Source organism: Liolophura sinensis, chromosome 3 (genome assembly GCF_032854445.1).
Source record: "Liolophura sinensis isolate JHLJ2023 chromosome 3, CUHK_Ljap_v2, whole genome shotgun sequence".
In the NCBI taxonomy this organism is placed as follows: domain Eukaryota; kingdom Metazoa; phylum Mollusca; class Polyplacophora; order Chitonida; family Chitonidae; genus Liolophura; species Liolophura sinensis.
Window position 1 is genome coordinate 760,572 of NC_088297.1, and position 22,168 is coordinate 782,739.

General features: G+C 40.7%; 1 protein-coding gene across 2 annotated transcripts; it reads left to right on the top strand.

The window, feature by feature from the left end:
• The first annotated feature begins 1,106 nt into the window (after positions 1-1,106).
• Positions 1,107-20,542, top strand: LOC135464075 (uncharacterized). Of its 2 annotated transcripts, none has more exons than XM_064741560.1 (11): positions 1,107-1,287; positions 9,314-9,479; positions 11,086-11,215; positions 11,910-12,080; positions 13,393-13,563; positions 14,814-14,965; positions 15,357-15,518; positions 17,378-17,501; positions 18,305-18,490; positions 19,119-19,283; positions 19,586-20,542. In XM_064741560.1, exons 2-11 carry the CDS (start codon positions 9,336-9,338, stop codon positions 20,512-20,514), a joined length of 2,334 nt encoding a protein of 777 aa, XP_064597630.1. In that variant the 5' UTR covers positions 1,107-1,287; positions 9,314-9,335; the 3' UTR covers positions 20,515-20,542. The 2 variants fall into 2 exon arrangements, with proteins under 2 accessions (XP_064597630.1, XP_064597631.1); XM_064741561.1 differs by having other exon boundaries at positions 1,107-1,281.
• The last annotated feature ends 1,626 nt before the right edge of the window (positions 20,543-22,168 follow it).

Consider the following 22,168-nt stretch of genomic DNA (forward strand, 5'->3'; position numbering starts at 1 on the left):
ACCAATTAAATAAATAGATAAAATATTAAGACCACTTACGCGCTGTCGCTGACGGTTAAAGCGATGGCTCGCTGCAACTGAGGCTATTGGTCAGCGAGGTGGTGTGTTCAAATCCAGCTCTTGCGGACTCCCTTCCATCCCTACTACCACTTTCCCAAAAGCACCCCCAATCCCACCCCGGTAAATACCACACCAATCAAATGAAATCGTTTCTTGTCGTGGCTTGGCATAGAGATGGCTACCAGGCGAAAAACCTACCTGCGGTTCGACCCGCAGAGCGCGGACAATGTATATACCTTCTGGCTGTAAATAGGTTTAGGCCTCTAGCCGTATGCATGATGGTTCTTACAATTTCTTTAAGACTTGATGAGTAGGTAGAACTTAAGTAGAACTTTGTGATTTAAGTGTCGCCATACCCATGCTTAAAATTTAAGAAATTCTTAAGATGTTCTGTGAATATAGTACAGAAGTGTTTTTGTTAATATAACAAAAAAATTAGAAAAATAAAAGTTTTTACATGTACTAGTATTTCCTAGCGTGAAGAAATTCTTATGAAACTTACGCTTTCGCTTTACATCACTGCCAACAGTAATAAAATTTTGTAGAGAAATCTTGAACAACGCCAAGGTCACCGAGGTCACGGTGATAAGGCAGGAAGTGATGTTAGAAAACACAAACAATCCGTCTCAACCTTTGTGTCTAATAATACTTTATACACATGCATTCTCTTAATCTAGGGTATGTACAACATGGTTCTAATCAAAACCTAACACAATTTTATTGATGAATGTTGATCAAATAGTTTTGTGCAAGGAGACCAGTGGAGAGGCTCAGCCTAAGCAAACCTACGTATGTCTCACAGGCTCCAAAGGTCAAACTTGTCTCGTGGTGGCAAGGAGTATGGGCGACAATACAGACATTTGTATGCGTCACCCAGAATAGAGAGGCCTGATTGTGTCTACACACTACATTAGGGCTAAATACAGACAAGGAAGTTTAAAGTTTGTGACCTCTGACAGTAAAGTGGGATAGTTGCGCTCTTTATGTATGCTTGCCTGTACAGCAGGTATGTAAGATAGCACACTCATTCAGGCCTATAGAGTTCGTCTATGTGCGTTTGGTAGGCGTTCTTAATGTGCAATATGTATACAGACCCGGTCGTCTAAGTACAGATACGCCTCGATGTTTCTTTATGAAGTTGGCCTACTATCTCCAATGCACCTATATTGCAGGCATAGTTATACCTACAAGTGTGAGTAGGCGTACAGGTGCAAGACACAGGTATTGGTAAGTTATCCACAGTATCGATGATGCCTCTGTCAGTGAATATAATAGTCACTTATGTGAATATATTTATTTCTTTATTTGATTGAAGTTTTAAGCCCTACTGAAGAATATTTCACTTATACGACGGCGACAAAAAACTGGGCAGAGCCCGGAGGAAACCCATGACCATCTGCAAGTTGGTGAGACACATTTCCCCGTACCACCAGAGAGGAGGCCAGCATGGGGTGGACGTCGACTCACAGTGATCACAATGGCTAGAGGCTTCCGTGTCCCTGTGCTGCGCTAGCGCGTTAACAACTCGGCCAGTCCCCCACTCTGCGTGTGAATCGGTATATGTTTAACTGCACGTGTATGGAATGAAAGAATTAATGCTTATATTTTGACCTCACTTTCTACCATATAGGCCATACATGTATCCTGACAACTTACATTGCCCTCCACCGTTATCAAAAGTCTTCCAATTCGCTGAAGTTATTAGCTCAGAAGGTCAGGAGTCAGGCGGTCAGGAGTCAGGTGGTTAGGAGTCAGGTAGTCAGGAGTCAGGCAATCAGAGGTCAGGAGGTCAGGATCTCATGAGTGGGAAGGTTTGTCCATGTACTTGACGATGGGCGTTGGTTTACTACCGGTTAACTCCGCTTCAAATAAAACAGAACTCAAATGAATGAAGATAAGTAAATATATTGAATACTCGACCACATTGGTTATTACATGAAGCCTTTTCTTTTTTCTTATTTTTTTTCTTCCCCTGCCTCCACCTCCTCAAAAAACCTGAAAACGGCTCTGGGGCAACTCTGGATTGTAAAATGATCAGAGGTACACATCGGACCGTCTTTGTTATAATCGACTCAGCATGTATGAACGTGTGCTGTCATATTTACAGTACACACCCATGGGTATATCTCCATATGCAATAGGGCCTAACTGTATTTGCTCAACCATTATATAGTCTGTTGGCTTCTATAATACTGGTGTAGGACGAACATTCGACCTATTTTCCACAAGAAAATATATACACCTCGTATATGTAGTTCTATATGAATGCCTCCGAACTGAGCGATTCACGGTGAAGCGAAAGGCGATTGTGTTAAAAATTTGCACATCCACAGTGTATCAGCGGTACACTGAGTACGGCCGTGTAATACATAATTTATGTACCCAGAATTTCTCAAAAACGTTATTATATATGTAGGCCTGTAGTCAAGATTGTTTTCTCAGAGAATGATACTAGCTGTCACCCCTGGGCATATGTGTTATCCGATTTAAATAGTAAATACACAAAAATATAGGAACCATCTCCCGTCCAAATATGTCGGTTCAGTTGGCTTGCCCTCGCAGCCATGTTGGATCTCTGACAGAAGAATTTCATGGTTTAGTGCACACAGTAAAAAGCACTCACCAGGAGGGACCATCGTATTCTTTTGTTAGAGATCCATGTAGGATCCATTCATTCTGTGCAAAAGTAGGGAAAACTCCGGTTTCACACGTTGAACAGTTTTGTGGAAAATTTCATCGGCCAACCCCTATCAGGAATTTGACGGGGGTTGTCTTAGGAGACGAGGATTATCAGCTTTCAGGACAGTGCTGTTCGGACAAACGCTAAAATGTAAGTAAATGGAAAACCAATTGTGGACTGTGGCCATATGGCTGTAATGAAGGATACCCAAACCTCTTGAATTGAAGCCGCAGCCAAAACAGTGAGAGGTGGATTCGATCTCTGGAGACCCCATTGGTCATTGGGTCGTACCGAGCTACCGCTTTAACCACCTTGAGGCCTGCGTGGCCGAGGGGTTAAGCACGCCAGCGCGGTGCAATAACCCAGGAGCCTCTCACTAATGCGGTCGCTATGAGTTGAAGTTCAGCTCATGTTAGCTTCCTCTGCGGCCGTACGTTGGAAGGTCTGGCTACAATTTGCGGATGGTCGTGGGTTTCCTCCGGGCTCCGTCCGGTTTCCTCCCACCATAACGCTGGCCGCCGCCGTATAAGTGAAATATTCTGGGGTAAGTAAATTAGTAAATAAGTCAGGGGATCAAGGGAACACGAGGGTTCGGTTATTTTCTAGAAGAAGATCTTTTATTTTACTTTTAAATGGTGATGTTAAACTTATGGATTTAAGCGAAGATGAGAATTTATTCCATTCTCGAGGACAGCTCTGTAAGGTTGACTAAGGTTATGTAAAAAAGGGTTGGTAGAGAGTGTGCGGATTTGAACTCTGTCTTCTAAATTGGCGACGAATTTCAGCGGGGAGTTTAGCTTAGAGATATTTTCAATGTCATAAATAGAGGTTCATTGTGTTGATTTATTTATTTATCTGATTGGTGTTTTACTCCGTGCTCAAGAATATTTCACTTATGCGACGGCGGCCAACATTATGGTGGGTGGAAACCGGGCAGAGCCCGGAGGAAACCCACGACCGTCAGCAGGTTGCTGGCAGACTTTCCTACGTACGACCGGAGAGGAAGCCAGCATGAGCTGGACTTTCAGTGTGTTGAAGTCTTGGAGATAAAGTTATCACTCTGATAGCTCGTTTTTGGAGAAGATATAGGGTATAAGATGATGAGGAAATGTATTCCCACATAATGAATTAGCACAAGAGAGGTGAGGGTAAACAGAGGAATAGTACAGAATGAAAAATAGTATTATTATTGTCAACATTTTTGATATGACGTAGAATACCAATATTTCTGGATATCTGTTTATTAATACAATTTTTGCCAGATGCCCAAGAGAGTTTGGTATTTCGAATAGTACCAAGGAATTTAGACTCGTTGATCATGTCGATTTTGAGAGAGTTCCTAGTCAGAGGTGGAACACTGGTTGAAATTGGTCTACGTGTGGGTTTGATTGTCATATTTTGTTTTGTTTACTTCCTTTGACAGACGATTTGTACATACCCAGTCTTGAATATTATTTAGGTCATTTTTGTATTGCGTCGGTGGTATTATTATCAGTGAGTGATATTCTTGTGTCATTTGTAAGTAATATGAAATTTAGAAGGTCAAATACCCTTGAAAGGTGTAAAAAGGTATCGATGCTGGATGTCTTTTCCTCCATATCTTGAACTATAGGATTTCATAAAGTGAACAGGTGGCATGCATTGTGGAATGCTACATAATGTCATGTTTATCGAGATGTTCTCTTATTTCCTTGGCAGTTAATCTCACGTTTTTAAAAACTGGTGAAATTTTGGCGAGTTTCAAGGAGTCCGGAAAATGGCCACATTAACAATTGTGGGCTAAAATATGATGTGACAGAGGCTTTAAAATAGACATGTTGACACCGTCAGTGCCTGGGGAGGTTGATTTTAAGGAAAGTCTGATTCATTAATTGCACTTAATCCAAAGTTGCTTGAATAGGATGGGTTTAAGATTAGCACACGTTCCTTGTACACGTTGGCATACTTTCTCTAAGACTGTCAACAACGAAAGTAGAGTAGGCGTTAAAATGTTTTTCTTTTTCTGTGCTCTCGGAAATTTGCTTGTCGTCAACAGTAATGAATTGGAGTGTTTTCTTCTCTTTTTTTGTGTCCTTTTTAAGGTTCAAATCATCTGAACCAAGTTGATCTCGTTAAAGTTTGCTTTTGTGATGTATGGCTGTAAGGGGTTCCGGATGTTATCCAGGATTTAATTATTAGTCTTTGTCGTACAGAGGATGAAACAAGCGGAAAGTAGAAATCATAAATAAGGGAGAAAATTTTTAAAAATGTATTTAGGGCTTCTGATGGTGATGACTCGCTTAGTACGTTTCCATCTCAGAGCAGCAATTAAATTTTTCTGCGAAACTGGGTTCTGTTAATATATATAAGAAAGTGGTTTGTAATGTCCGTGAATTTCAAGCTGGATAGGTAATGATATTCATGAAAGTTGGTAAATATGTTTTCCTAGCTGGATGAGAACTTGCACGAGTTAGTTTTGTTATGCCAGGGGAAAAGTAATTTTGTTTACAGTTATTGAGGAACTCGTTTGATGTTGCCTGACTTGGCGTTTTAAATAAGTCAATATAAAAATCGCCAACGATTATCGATTTTGTACCTCGTGGAATAAATTGCAGCTTTGAGGTTATCTGTTCATTGAATTGACCCACATTTTTTACCAGGAGGGTGATAAACTATGTTAGTTATATATTTGGTGTCAGTTTTGACGAGAACGGATTCACGTTCACCTATTTCCACTTGTCTTACTTTGCCAGACTTAACATCGTAATACACATATAAAGTAACTCCACCACGAGTTTTCTGAGATCGAGAAAAACTGTAGGTAGTGTAACCATGACTGTTATATAGATGCTCAGTGAAAGGAGATAACCAACTTTCAATGAAACCTAGAACAGTGAATTTATTTTATCGAATGAGATCATATGAAAAACGGAGAAGTATTGGGAGGATGTGGGAGTAGACTGGAGATGATCATGTAGTGTGGTCTGAGGACAGGTACACATATTTCTGTGAGTTAGCGGAGTTCCAGTGTTTTAATTCATACAGATTTCTTCTATTCTAAGTTGTTAAGATCGACCGGACAGAAACGCATATTGTCTTAGACATCAAGACTGATGGTGTTCGCTACCTCAGGAGGGGTGGGGGTTTATTGGATCGGTATCATGAAAGGGTAAAACGGCTGGGTGATTATGGTTAGCCCAGGGTATTTCACCTTCGTCGTAAGAACCGTTCTCATACATCATCAAAACAACGTACAATAAAGTTTGGTTCAAAAAAAAAAGAAAATTAGAATTTATATACATTAATAAAACCAATAACATATGATATTTACATGTATATTAAAGTAATTCCGGCGGAGAGAAAAGCCAGTCACCCCGGAAAATTATTAATGAAAAATTTAAGAAAGGGTAGTAACTGCTATGACAGTAGATATTAGGAGCACTTGGAACAGTCAGCTAATAACTGTAAGGATACTTCCGACAGGTTTGTTTGCATATCAAGTATAAGGTCAGTTTTACATTATTTTAAGGTTATAATTTATAATCTTCTAAATCATGGTTTATTCAGGCTATACAGTATAATATAGGTAAGGTTATATACACAAGATGTTTAACTAGAGCACTAAATACTCAAGATTAGAAAAGTTATTAAATACTTTATGGCTGAATTACGCAGTAGATTTATTCGTGTATACATCATATGATGTTGATAGCATTTTTATGTAGTTGTTCTCATACTTTTAGCCGAGAGCGGTAGAATATCGGGAAAATACATAAAACACATTCTGCATAAAGCACTGAGAAATATTTAATTAAAGGGTGTCTTTGCACGTACAAACTAACAAGAAATTACATACACATGTATACTTTACTGTAACGCGGTTGTAATTCGTAGAACAAAAAGGTTACATATTCGTAGCCCTAAGCTAGCTGTTCAATACTTACGAAAGTAAGTGGGCTATATATGTAGGTCATCGCGCTCATAATATATACTGCATATCCTATTATCCGAAATTCTATAAATCCGTAATATGTAAATCGTAACCTGCATGCTGAGAATGGTTATATATATATGTTTTAATAATCGGTAAATACTATAAAGCAGATGGATGTAACAGTCATACAGTCAGTGTAACTTAACATGAGAGCACGACATCCTATGGACCCAAACACATTCGTAACATTACTAGAAGTTTGACTTTTTTGGAACATCTGCTCTACTCCTTATAGGCATACACGAATACGCATTTTCTCTTTTTCCACATGGTAAGTCTATCTAATGAACGACATCTAAATATTTTATGCCATCTGTACTACTAATATCTGTCCCGAAGCTTAAAAGAATTACAGTACCTTTTAACCTGGGCCTCCTATTTTTATATTGTGTGTAATTCATCTAACAAGATATACCTGAGCACAAGACAACGCGACATCCTATATTCAAAATATTAATCTGTTATACTAGCAGTATTTGACGTTTCGGTATTTGGACAAAATGTTAAGACAGTTCAGTTACACAACTTTTTGCGTATCCTAAATATGACAAATCAAATTCTTTCCAAATATTGAATCGTCAAATATGTGACTTCTCAGCTTTTTTTATTTAAGACCCTGACCCGTCGATGCTCTGTATACCATACGTCTCTATGTCATACGGCAAAACTGCACATCCAACTAATCTGTGTGTCAGCTGTACAAAAATGGTGTAATTTTTAATGCTAAAAGTACACAAATCAGGTGCCACTAATTATGATACACATATTGTGGATGTGAAAATGTGTATCTTGGCTTTTGCATTAAGCTTTGAAGCGTTTAATTTAAGTCTTTGTCGTGAAACGCTGCTTGTAGGACCCCTTGCAAGAAACTGCCGACTTATGCAATTTACTGAACTGAACTGAACTGAAATTAGGAACCAATTCCTCAAAGTCACTTCTGACTTAGGCTAAAAATTAAGACCTCGTCAGAATGCTTAATCTTTGGTACTGGAAGTTGAAATTTTGACAGGTTTGTGTTAAGAAAAAGTTGAGGAGGTGTTAAGATTTTAATCTCAATAACCCAAAAATAAGTTACAAAATCGTATTTAAAGTATTGACTTAAGTCAGAAATGGCTTCGTGTAATCGGCCTGGGTCCCCAATTTATCATGCCTGATGTTAATCACAATTTACTAGACTAGAATTACTCAAACTGCTGTGCTGTCATCACATTAAATAAACACATAAAATTAGGGACAAATTTGAATTGTCAGTCGACGGGCACCTTCCTGGTTCATACGACCTCGTCCTAGCCAACAGAGCGGGAGTCTGAGAACATACTAAATTTGACATAAAGTGAACTTTCGATATAGATAAATATATATGTATACTATAGTTCATTAGACTTATATAATAACATAAATGTGTAACAGAATTTATGCACAGTTGAGTTTTCCTAAAAACATATTAACCTTAAAAAGAGCAAAGTTCAAAGTTCAACCACTTCGTTGCCACGTGGTTCGCAGGCATTCAGTTGGTGAATCATTTTATATTCTTTTTTATTCAAAGCCTTCCTGCTTAGGGATAAAAAAAGATTATGTGTTTGACATCCACATTCCTACAATTATTCAAGTTTTCCTGTCAGAGAGGAAGTATATGAAGAAAGTTTTAATACTCATATTTTTATTAATTATCGCAGATTTACACAGTATGATATGACCCTGTGTACTATAAATAAAATACATATCTGAATAAGCTTAAAAGTTTTGATAACAGCAGAAAAATGTGGAAAATCTCTCCAATATGACCACGAACACAAACAATATAACCGGATAAGTGGCGAGATTTTCAGAAGATGTAGAAATGTCTGCCAAGAAAAAAAAAAACAACATTTCCCAGGGGAGATAAACAGTTAAGCGGTTGCAGGCTTAAATGTCTGTATGGTGTTTTCTGTGTGGTGTAAACATGTGGGCATGAATTGGATTCGGCCTGCTTCTAGGAGACACCGTCGTGATTGGACGTAAATAGGTGCACCAAGCGATTAGTAAGTTAAACCCTAGGTCAAGCAAACAAGAAATTAACAAACAAACTGGAGATTGCTGTGTAACGTTAGAAGACGGATTTCGACGTTCTATCGATAAACTGTCATGACGTTAAAAATGGCCTCACTACATTCGAGCGTTTGGCCTCACACACCCAGAGGCCAGAAAGGCAGTAATTATGCCTCGGTTATATGGTGTTAGTGTAAAGGGATTTGTCTCTATAGTTTGAAATGATGATCTTACAAACTCACCGGACATTGTAGTGGTTTATTGGCACAGTGAATCAGACCACAGAGGGTGAACACAAACCGGAATTCGATACTCAAATAGTAAGTGGAAACTCTGTGGAAGTCCTTCTAATGCCCTTGAGGATGTTAATTGCTGTCAAATTTAGACTTAGACTTTGTTGGTCGCGCCCTCATGTTGGCTTCCTCTCCGGTGGTATGTAGGCGGGCCTGCGGGTCTCTCTCCGGTTTCCTCCCCCCATAATGCTCGGTGCCGTCGTATAATTAGTTTTGAGTACGGCGTAAAACACCAGGCAAATGAATAAATAGGTATATAGTTTTCTTTTCTAACTGCAGATCGAGATAAATCCGTAAGACAATGGCCAATCGTGTAGAGAGGATACTTTGGTCTCGGAGGAACTTATCTCTGGAAGACTTCCTGGAGACTCATGAAAAGAACCTGCCGAAAATAATCATCCTCAAGCAAAGTTCACCAGCCTTAGGTGACTTACAGAAGGAGCAGGTAAACCACACACACACTTCACCAGCCTTAGGTGCCTTACAGAAGGACCAGTTAAAACAAACAAACTTCACCAGCCTTAGGAGCCTTACAGAAGGACCAGGTAAACCACACACACACTTCACCAGCCTTAGAAGCCTTACAGAAGGAGCAGGTAAACCACACACACACTTCACCAGTCTTAGATGCCTAACTGAAGGAGCAGGTAAACCACACGCTTCATTAGCCTTAGGTACTTTACAGAAGGACCAGTTAAAACAAACAAACTTCACCAGCCTTAGGAGCCTTACAGAAGGAGCAGGTAAACCACACGCTTTATTAACCTTTGGTACTTTACAGAAGGACCAGTTATAACAAACAAACTTCACCAGCCTTAGGAGGCTTACAGAAGGAGCAGGTAAACCACACGCTTCATTAGCCTTAGGTACTTTACAGAAGGACCAGTTAAAACAAACAAACTTCACCAGCCTTAGGAGGCTTACAGAAGGAGCAGGTAAACCACACGCTTCATTAGCCTTAGGTACTTTACAGAAGGACCAGTTATAACAAACAAACTTCACCAGCCTTAGGAGGCTTACAGAAGGACCAGGTGAAGCAAACAAACCTCACCAGCCTTAGGAGCCTTACTGAAGGTCCAGGTAATGCAAACAACCCTCACAAACCTTTGGTGCCTTACAAAAGGACCATGCAAAGCCTACATACCTCACCAGCTTTAGGAACCCTACAGAAGAAACAAGTTAAATAAACAAACCTCACCAGCCTTAGGTGTATTACAGAAAGACTAGGTAAAATTATTATTATTAGACCAAAGAAACCGATTATTGTCTTCATCAACTGACCGGCAGACAGATCAGACATAATCCACAGATTTAGGGAAGGGCCAGAGCGCTAATAGTTAAATTGAAAATGCATATTTCAGGAAAAAGCCATGATTTGTATGTGTACTGTACAGCTAACTGGTACTAAGCTAAGGCCATGTTCCTTGAATGAAAAGGTTTTAGTACATTTTAAGTTAACTGACATCGAAAAAACAAACCTGTACTTCTTACATTATACCATATTCTCGTTAGTAAAGCAGTAAAAGAGATATGTATGTCGGAAAAGGCCAGTCAGTCCTCGGGCCAAATATCGGCCCATGGAGCATATGTCAAATGTCGATAATGGCCTGCATGCAGATCTATGGTTTCTTTGTGCATGTGGTGATCTTCGCGGCCTCCGTTGCCTCAGTGGTTAGCGTTCCAACGCGACGCCATGACACAGTCTCTAACCAATGCGGTCGCTGTGAGTTCAAGTCCAGATCTTGCTGGTTTCTGTTTGCTTGTACGTGGAAAGGTCAGCAAACAATCTGATGATGGATGGATGTGGGTTTTCCCCGGGCTCTGCCCGGTTTCCACCCACCATAATGCTAGCCGCCATCGTATAAGTGACGTATAAGTGAAATAACAATCTAACAAAATCCTTTGTGCGAATTCAACTCTGGCAAGTCTACCAGACTAACTTGGAACAACATCTAGCTAATAAATGTTTAGTCAGCTGACAATATTTAAGCCTATGGTTATAAAAAGGAATCTTGGCTATCTTTGAACATGTCTTGTATTTCTCCATTCAGATATTACGTGTTCACAAGGTGTGCAAGCAACAACGACTGACAGCCAAAAATTCCAAAAATGAGGTGTGGTCCATTCCTCTGGATTATCACATCAAAGTTCGGGTACTCCGTCAGGGCCAGTACTTGCCGGGTAAGTGAACTTCATTCCCCGGATTATCAAACCATACGCCGGATACTTTGTCAGGACGAGAACTGTCCTGGTAAGTGAGGCCCATTGCCCCGGATTATCAAATCAAAATCCGGATACTCCGTCAGGACGAGTACTGTCCTGGTGAGATCCATTCCGACGGACTATCAAATCAAAGTGCAGATACTCCGTCATAGTCAGAACTCTGCGAGTAAATCTGTCAGGGCGAGTATTTTCCGGGTAAGTGAGGCCCATTCCCCTGGATTATCAAATCATAGGCCGGATACTCCGTCAGGGCAAGTACTGTCCTGGTAAGTGAGGCCCATTGCCCCCGATTATCACATCAAAATTCGGATGCTCCGTCAGGACGAGTACTGTCCTGGTGAAGCCCATTCCCGTGGATTATCACAACATTGTCCGGATACGCCATCAGAGTGAGTACTGTCCTGGTGAGTGAGGCCCATTGCCTCGGATTATCACATCAAAATCCGGATACTCCGTCAGAGCGAGTACTGCCCTGGTAAGTGAGGTCCATTCCCCCGAATTATCACAACAAAATCCGGATACTGCGTCGGGCGAGTACTGTCCTGGTAAGTGAGGCCCATTCCCCTGGATTTCCACATCAAAGTTCAGATACTCTGTCAAGCCGAACATCGAACAATGAAAAAACAAAAATTCTTTCTCTCTCATTTTGCAGCCCAAAACATTGCTGATATCTCTGAGGCTTTACCTGTCAATGTTCGATTTGAAGAAGAATTCGATGGAAAATTTCATTTTGCGGGAGAAGTTACCAATGTGGAGCTTGGGCTGTTGACAATTGAATCCCTGTCTGAAGAAACGTATCTTCTAGGAAACTGTATTAATAAAGGTAAGCAGAGCAGAATTCTCCGGGTTGACTCGGCGCCCTGGACGCCCGATCTCTGTCTTAATATTATTGTGTTATTTATTTATTTGATTGGTGTTTTACGCCGTACTCAAGAATACTTCACTTATACGACGGCGGCCAGCATTATGGTGGGAGGAAACCGGGCAGAGCCCGGGGGAAACCCACGACCATCCGCAGGTTGTTGGAAGACCTTCCCACTCACGGCCGGAGAGGAAGCTGGACTTGAACTCACGGCGACCGCATTGGTGAGAGACTCCCGGGTCATTACGCTGGGCTAGCGCAATAACCAACTGAGCCACGAAGCCCCCTATTATTTATTTCATTGAGGTGAACAACACACCATTTTTGAGTAGACCGTCTAAAAAAATTGCAATGAACATCACTGCATTAATTAAACCTAATTCTGCTTAAGCCGTCATCCCAGAGGGCGTGTAAATTGATACTTTTTAGGCATCTACATGAACAGTTAGAATATAATCCAAGCTGATGTAAATGAACAAAAGGTCGTTAAACTTTAGGCTTGTCACGTGAACGGTGACGAGAATGTGTGTATCACCTTTGGAAGCTCTGTCTTTAAATCTTTATGTTCAAAATCTGTAACATTAAGAAAATAACTGCCACCAAAGTTCAAAATTGATCAGTTCATTTCCAAGATAACGAAATTGAGTTGGAGCATAAAAATGTATATGCGGTCGTTGTGAGTTCAGGAAGTCCAGCTCTTGCTGGCTTCCTCTTCGGCCGTACATGAGAGGGTCTGCCTGCAAACTGCGGCTGTCGTGGGTTTTCCCCGGGCTCTGTCCAGTTTCCTCCCACCATAATCCAACCACCGTCGTATAAGTGAAATATTCTTGTGTACGGCGTAAAACAGCAATCAAGTAAATAAATAAATAAACAGCGTATGCACCTCTCTTCACATTTTTATTGAAACTATGCGAAGTGTATCTTCGCTTCAAAAGCTTTTATCAGGAAATTGTTGAAAGATGAAAGAACCCGGAGTGCCTAGAGTAAACCAGCGACCTTCACCAGATTCAGATGTCTAAACCTCACAAGCAAGGGACAGGTTTGAACCTGCTGCCTCATTGCTTATTGCGGTTAAGGTGGTCCGCCCGTCATGGCTGGAGAGAGTGCAGCTTTGGGGTCTCCTGCTGATAAATCTACACCATAACGACTATCACGGAGCAGTTTGATATCATTCACTGAAACAGAAAGATAAATGCAAGATTTAACTGAAAGAAATAAAGAAACAATTAAATACTGACGTTTTATAACCGTGGCATTTCATCTCTAACAATAGGTACGGTAGATGGTCGCGTGGTTGCCATCCCCACAAACTGTGACGTCATTGTGGGCGTTGCGGAGGGTTTTGGGCGTGATGAAGCCATCAAGAAGGATTGGTTGACATTTCAGAACATCCTCGCCTCCGTCATAGAGGAGTTCAATATGGGTCACGTGGCCGGCTGTGCAGGTAAAGGCGGAACGAGATATAGTTTAGAGCATACCTTTCTAAAATGTTTTAAAAGAAAAGTCCGCAAGAAAATGAAGTGAGCATCAAGAAAAAGGCCATTGAAAAGCATCCCTGAAAATGTGGTTAGGTCTGCTTATGTTTTAGATGTAACCTTCACTGAATTAAATAAAGGAAAATGTTCTAATTGTAAGGTGGACGTACGAACTGTGATACCAGTGGCAAGTTCTCTGACGTCACGTCTTGTTTTGTTCTTTATATTCATCTAAAGGCGATTATTTTGTGAACATTATTTAAGCAATATTTTACTTGGTATAATAAGAGTTATTCCAACACGAAAACCTGTGCTGTGGTGTTTGATTGAGGTTGTACACACAAGGTCTACTGTGTTTCCGATTATCAACCGTGCAACCCAGAGTAAACACCTCAGACGAATGGCAATTACCTACTTTCGTATTATAATGACGACGTTGTTCGCCCGCCATGGCTTTATTTCGCATATTAACCAGTTTAGAGGGACACTTCTTTGGACACACACAGGCATCGGAAAGAATCTCGATTTCTTGAACAGAAGCATTGTTTAGTAGAAAGAAGGCAGTTCGGCTTCGTCAGATATATTCAGTAATGATGCACGTATCATGCATGTAATCACATCAACCAAATTCAAAACTACTAGAGAGAAACACGGACTCCGAAGCTATCAGTTTAGATCGAACCCGATGACAAGTGAAATCACGATGAAACATATCCGCATGTGACATCTGTCAGAATATGTGCAAATCAGGATTTGACTCCATCTTTGTACATATCTTACACAGGACAACAACCAACCCATTAAAATGACCCTCAAGGCACATAAGATGCAGATTACACCGAACTTTGTCCTAAATGGACACAAGACTGTCTTACATGACACTTGATACATATCAGAAACAGAAAGATATTGAAAGAATCAACTTGTTCATACTGTTTAACTTTGTCCTAAATGGACACAAGACTGTCTTACATGACACTTGATACATATCAGAAACAGAAAGATATTGAAAGAATCAACTTGTTCATCCTGTTTTCTTAGTACATAATTAAGTCAATCATAAATACTCATGATATATTTTGTGTACATTTGCTGTTTTATAATTATTACTTTGAGTTTTCACTGAAGTAGGATACATATTTTTAGATATGTAATATTGGGAATCGCTTAAATACGTTGATCCTGCGCCCTCTTTAATTTTTTTTTTTTAAATTTACAGAAATCAGGAAAATTTCCCAGTCCAAGCCGACCACTCCAGACCGTGTGTTGTTGTGTACCCCAGACCCAGATAAAATCATCTCTTACCCACAGGTTACCCTGGATGAGAGGCTACCCCCTGAACCCCCACCCGTCCGGCCATCCAGGCCCAGGGTAAGGGATCTTAGCCAATCTGCATCCTCTTGTATCATTTTATCCGTTATATCATGTGGGGGGTTGGGGTGTGGGGCTTATATGGCCGAGGTGGTTAGCGTGCCAGCGCGGCTAAATGACCCAGGAGCTGCAGGCCACCTTCGGATAGTCTTGTGCTTTATAGAGCTCGGTTTCCTCCCACCATCCTGGGCTGGCCTCCATCGTATAAGTGGAACATTCTTGAGTACGGCATAAAAGAACAATCAAATAAATAAATAAATAAATAAATTTATATCATATCGCGGAATTTGACATGGTCCTGCATGACTGCCGTCAAATTTTACAGGTGAACAGTTCTTGAGAACGGCGTTAAACAAAGTTCAATAAATCGTTGAGTGCTTTTCTATTTCAGACGTTTGAAAAGATCAATGAGAACCGCGACGTGGCATGGTCGACTGAACACTACACCCTCAAGGAGTTTTTTGACAAGTTCTCCCAAAATTTACCCCAGATTGTTGTCGTCACTTCCGGTTTCTACGGGCTGACAGATTTAGAGACTTTCGGTGTTGACGAAGTAAGTTTAAAGGAGAAAAAAAAAGTGAAAAAGACATAAATTTCAAATGGAAGTGTATTCAAAGTTATTTACAGATATGGTCTTGAATGTATTTTTCTCGATGTTTTCTTGAGAGCATATTTATGCCTCAATATGTCCACCGTACGTGGGAAGGTCTGCCACCAACCTGCGGATTGTCGTGGGTTTCCTCCTGGCTCTGCCCGGTTTTCACCCACCATAATGCTGACCGCCGTCGTATAAGTGAAATATTCTTGAGTATGGCGTAAAACACAAATCAGACAAATAAATAAATAGAGATCAATATGTCTAATTAATGTTATGGTCTCAAATACCCACCATATTTAAACTATTTTAAATTATTTTTCACAGCCTTTCATGTAAGTTTTCACCGTATATGTTTATGTTTTTTTCCTCTTCTATCGGCACACATATCCAGTGACCGGCACACATGTTTGATCGGCATACATATCCAGCGACCGGCACACATGTTTGATCGGCACACATATCCAGTGACCGGCACACATGTTTGATTGGCATACATATCCAGTGACCGGCACACATGTTTGATCGGCACACATATCCAGTGACTGACACACATGTTTGATCGGCACACATATCCAGTGACCTTATAATTACATTCTGTTATACATGTATGTACACTTAGCAGAGTTATCGGAAAGAACTTCTGTTCTGTGTCAGCAACAGAATAATGTCATATTTTTTTACTCATCAGCAGTGCATACATCTTTCACGGAATATTCCTAACATTGTTTTGCTGCAGAATTCGGATACATTTCTGACAAAGCTCTGTTTCAGAATTCTGTTACATTCCCGATGTTCTGTTGCAGAATTCTATTACATTCCTGATAATGTTCTGTTGCAGAATTCTGTTACATTCCTGAATGTTTTGTTGCAGAATTCTGTTATATTCCTGATGTTCCGTTGCAGAAATCTGTTATATTCCTGAAAATGTTCTGTTGCAGGATTCTGTTAGATTCCTGAATGTTTTGTTGCAGAATTCTGATATATTCCTGATAATGTTCTGTTGCAGAATTCTGTTATATTCCTGATAATGTTCTGTTGCAGAATTCTGTTATATTCCTGATAATGTTCTGTTGCAGAATTCTGTTATATTCCTGATAATGTTCTGCTGCAGAATTTTGTTATATTCCTGATAATGTTCTGTTGCAGTTGATTCTACTCTTGCTTCATTAAATAGAACAGACAGATTTCGTGACCTATTGATTATAGAGCTTCGCCTCGATGTCGGGAGACCAGGTATCAAAGACCGAAGATTTAAAAACTGGAACATCTACTTTTTGCAGCCTCGCTTGGCGTTCAGCATTGTGAGGTTAGAAAGCAGGACAGCTTGGCCCGGTGTCAGTATAGTGTAACTGCACGGGTGGAATGTCATGTCTGGTGTCTTCGGCATGATACTTCAGTGTCAACCAGTCCTGTCTCATCGCTCTAATATCTCAGTGCTGAACGCCAATTTAGGGAGCAGTAAGTATCATTTTTAATGTCTTTGGTATGAGCCAACCCGGGTTTGATCCCAAGACTTCGAGGCGAGCCGACCGCTCTAAACATTAGGATTAGGTCTAAATAATCTGTTAATTTTAACAGAAAGTGATGGTAGAATGCATTGTTATTGCAGAAGATTCGTTTGTAAAATAGAGCACACATATACTATTATTTCGACATAAAGGTTGTATAAGACTAGCAGAATGTTATGTTGAATATGACACAGTCTTATGTTATCATCAGGCAAAACAAGCATGCATCACTCAGACAACAGGCTTTCTGTTAATATCCTTTTTTTTCTTTGAGTGTACCCCTCACTATTCTTATTTCCTTGTCAGATTGTCCGCATCAAGCAATACGCCCGCCAGAAAAGGGTGATAGCCATGGATCCCACGGAGCAATATCTGAGCATCCCACTCACATACCCAGTCAAAATGGAGATCCTCAAGGAACATGGCAAAGGTACAAAACTAAACCTCTCCTATTCGTCTTATTTATTTATACATTTGATCTTTGTTTTACATTGATCTTTGTTTTACATTGATCTTGGTTTTACATTTGATCTTTGTTTTTACATTTGATCTTTGTTTTACATTGATCTTTGTTTTACATTTGATCTTTGTTTTACATTTGATCTTTGTTTTACATTGATCTTTGTTTTACATTTGATCTTTGTTTTACATTGATCTTTGTTTTACATTTGATCTTTGTTTTACATTTGATCTTTGTTTTACATTGATCTTTGTTTTACATTTGATCTTTGTTTTACATTTGATCTTTACATTTTGATTATCGACAACGTGTACACTAGCATGGTACACTATTCCGATAATGATTATATCCATTCGCTTTTATATCCAATCACGACTGTCTCTGAAGGTGTCTTATTACTTAGATACTAGATGTCCCCTGAGGGTCCAAACATTGCTACAAGGCAATTTGTAATTAAAAAAAAAGCAATTTGTAATAATTAGAGCCTTTTTGCATTTGTTTTGCAGAGTGTTTTGTGGTAATACCGTATTCCTTGAAAAAAACTTTTTCTAAAATTTTGTTCATACTCGACCAAGCCTGAACGGGGAGATCGGGTCATTGAGAATAATAACAAAACTTATCTTCAAAAATATATTTGTTGAAAATTGTGATAGCCCTATTACAAGCTGCGTGTCAGATGTTTCCGAAATTTGTAAATTTGTGTTGGCGTTAAAAACCTTTTATAATTTACCTATAGTATATGTCTTAACTTTCATCATTTTTTTCCTCCTTAGTCTCCATACCAATATCCTTGGAAAGCATCATCAACAATTACAGCCTACCGATCAGAGTGAGGTTTTCAAGGAAGGATTCTGGGAATTTTGTCTCCCAAGCAGATTCGTCGTCTTACGCGATGAGGGAGCTCGAGCTCCAGGAGTGTTACAGCGAAACGTACTACCTTGGCAACAGCCTGTGTGCAGGTAAACGATCCCTATTATATATTTATTTATTTATTTGGTGTTTTACGCCGTACTCAAGAATATTTCACTTATACGACGGCGGCCAGCATTATGGTGGGAGGATACCGGGCACAGTCCAGGGGAAACCCACGATCATCACATCAGTACGCTGCTGGCAGACCTTCCCACGTACGGCCGGAGATAGAGGCCAGCATGGGCTGGACTTAAACTCACAGCGACCGCATTGGTGGGAGGCTCCTGGGTCTTAACGCTGCGCTAGCGCGCCGCTCCCTACTATGATTTAACTGAATTTCACCGATGTGGTCGCGGTGAGTTCAAGTCCAGCTCATGTTGGCTTTCCAGCCGAATATGCGAAGCCCTGCCAGCAAACCGCGGATGGTCGTAGGTTTCCTCCGGGTTTTGCCCGCTTTCCTCCCACCATAATGTTAGCTGCAGTCGTATATATCAAATATTCTTGAGTACGGTGTAATACAGCAATGAAATAAATAAATAAATACAAAAACGTCATGATGTTAGGTGCATGTAACAGGCAAGATGCTTTAACGCTGAGAATTAAAACTATTAATAGAGGGATGTGCTTGAAACATTATTGAACACACATGGAAATGAATTTACAATACCTTTGCAGGTGAAATGAACCCGAAAGTTACCATAATGCCTGTGTACATCGATATTAGCGTGGCGGTGGCTCAGGGCTGGAAAAAGAAACCCGCCGAAGAATGGGAGAAATACTTACTGACCTTGGAAGAGAAATCGGCTGATGTTAATTACGATATACCAGCCATCGATAGGAGTAAGTATACAGCGAGTGAAATGAGGAAACAATCACAGAGGATTCTTCCCAGCTCGCGTTATAAGTTTTTTTCCTTCTGCGATGTTAATGTTTTTCTTCACGGCTGGCCGTGTTTGGATTTTTTGTTTACATGCTGGACTGAGATTTAAAGTTGCTCTCACTCTGTGGTGACGTTTTTGTCCATCGTATTTTCCAGACGTCACCGTTTTATTTTCTTTATTGTACGTGTTTGCCTGTCCAATTTTCCAGACATCGCCATTCTGTTTTCTTTACTGTACGTTTTTGTCTGCCTTATTTTCCAGACATCGCCGTGTATTCGCCTGGGCAGGTTAACGCCGGTGAAAACATCTACGAGTACATCATCCCCAGTGACTACATCTCAATATTTGAGGAAGAAAAACCCCTAACATCTCCAAAGTCGCCGATGCCACACCCTTCAAATGTCAAGACCAAGGCTAAACCAGGTCCCAAAGCCAACTACGCGGCATTGGTCCCTCAACCGTCTGTCAAGAACACTTATGTCTCGCTGTCTCAAAAACCATCTGTCAGACCCCTTCCGGAAACACCGGGCGATGTTCCCAAGGTCAAGATAAGTCCCAAGATTTCGACGCTGCCAAAATCTTTTCCAACATTTTTTCCTCTAGAAGAGCCTGTTCCTTCCAAAACAACTTCTCCAGTTTCTCCGAACCCCACTTCTGCAGCTTCTCCCACTTCGCCCAAACCCGTATCTGAAACTGAGCTACGGAAACACAAGGCAAGTCTGAAAGGTATCAAGGTCTTACCAATGCCTTCCTCTGCAAAAGATACAACGCCCCGCACCAGAGTGAATGACTCAACTTTGGTGAATGATAAACGCCAATATTGCCCACACCAATACGCCAATAGCATTCGTGGGGGAGATATGAGCTTAAAAACCCAAACGTGCACTGGAGCGCAGACAGGCCGACCGGGGTCCGTACCAGATGAATACTCCAAGATCTCGATCAAGAAAATTCAAGACATTCCACATTCCATCTCCTATATCACTGTCGAGGAACTCTGCGACTGCTTAAAGCTGTTGCACCTGAACCAGTACGTGGACAGTTTCCGGAACCTCAACATAGACGGAAATTTGCTAATGGACCTAACCGTTGATGACTTGCAAAACGACCCGAATTTCCACATGTCAATCACAGAAGCTAAAATGCTGGTGCGATTTGCAAGAAACGGCTGGAGACCAAAGCATAGTTAGATTTAAAAAGTACCGGCGGAAATGCTGATGTGATTCTCCAGAAAGGACTGGAGACATGTTTTAGCCTGTACTTTGACTACCTATATATATATATATATATATATATATATATATATATATATATATGTGTGTTTTGGGTCTGTTAATTTGTTTTACAGGCTAAAATGCTGATGTGATTTGCCAGAAAGGACTCCAGACCCAAAACGCAATGTACTGACGAAAATGTTGATGTTATGTACAGCAAACGGCTGGATAATGAAACTAGTTTCAGCTTCTGTTTCAGTGCATTGAGAACCGGCCCGGATAGCACAGTTGGTAGAGCGTCCGATTCGGGACCGGTAGATCCAGGATCAATCCTTGGTCGAGTCACACCTAAGACTTTAAAAGAGGAAGTTGTAACTTCCTCGCTTGGCGTTCAGCATAAAGGGGACAGTGCAACGACTGGTTGACCCGTATCAGTATAATGGCTCGGGCGGGGCGGCTTACTTGCCTTCGGTAAGTCGTCTCAGTGATGCAGCACTAAATAAAAGAGCGGTGGAAATCCGTCCTGCAACAAGGAGGCACATTATACGTGCATGCACCCTAATGATTCCTTCGTCGTCATATGACTGAAAAATTGTTGAGTACGACGTTAAACCCCAAGCACTCACTCACTCAGTGCATTGACAAGAATCTGCTGTAAATGTACAAATTTCGTTCTTCAAAAGGGCACACGTCCTCTGCTAATTGCAAACGTTGAAATAGGCACATCTTGTGTTTTTATACAAAATCTGTCACCGTTCTTGACTAGGTTAAATGTATAGACCTAGACCTAATTTTGGGGCCTCCGTGGATCAGTTGGTTAGCGCGCTAGCGCAGCGTAATGACCCAGGAGCCTCTCACCAATGCGGTCGCTGTGAGTTCAAGTCCAGCTCATGCTGGCTTCCTCTCCGGTCGTACGTGGGAAGTATAGTCCATCTGGCAGGCAACCTGCGGATGGTCGTGGGTTTCCCCCGGACTCTGCCCATAATGCTGGCCGCCGTCGCATAAGTGACATATTCTTGAGTACGACGTAAAACACCGATCAAATAAATAAATAATTATAATTCTTTGACCTTATCACACTCTCCTCGGTCGATCAAAGCGCAGCTCTCGCTGATGGGCTGCCATGTTCACGTGCACAGTGAAATACGTTTATTTCAGGGGCTCGATTCCTACTAGACTGACGCCGTAGACGTAAAATATGGCGAGTAAGGCGTCAAATTATTATACCAATCAGTTCATTGTATAAACTGTATATCCATTGGTCATTTTGAAGGTTGGTGCAAGACAGTCCATATGTATATTGTGCCGCGTAAAATATATATACATTACAGCTTCCACTGATGTTATATCAGCGTTGTATTTCTTTTACTGAGTCTATATAGCAAGCATCCTAACATAGTATCATTCCTATAGCTGGAATCGGAATTTATGAAATTAACATTATGGTCATGTTTTTGCTTAAAGTCATGTACAAGAATTTTTCACTTAAAACTGCGGTCTTGTTTATGAGTGGAAAAATCCCGCTGTAAAACCACCGACTTTTGGTACGCTGCTGACAAACTTTTCCACGTGTGACGTGTAAATATGCACACCATATTGGTGCTAGGCAGGTGGTCAGCGAACAACAGGC

What these genes read in the sequence shown, in the direction of transcription:
- LOC135464075 (XM_064741560.1), top strand. Translation starts at nt 9,336, where the DNA reads ATGGCCAATCGTGTAGAGAGGATACTTTGGTCTCGGAGGAACTTATCT. An exon ending in AGGAAACTGTATTAATAAAG is followed by an intron (nt 12,081 to 13,392) that starts GTAAGCAGAGCA and finishes CTCTAACAATAG; the next exon opens with GTACGGTAGATGGTCGCGTG. An exon ending in CCTCAAGGAACATGGCAAAG is followed by an intron (nt 17,502 to 18,304) that starts GTACAAAACTAA and finishes TTTCCTCCTTAG; the next exon opens with TCTCCATACCAATATCCTTG.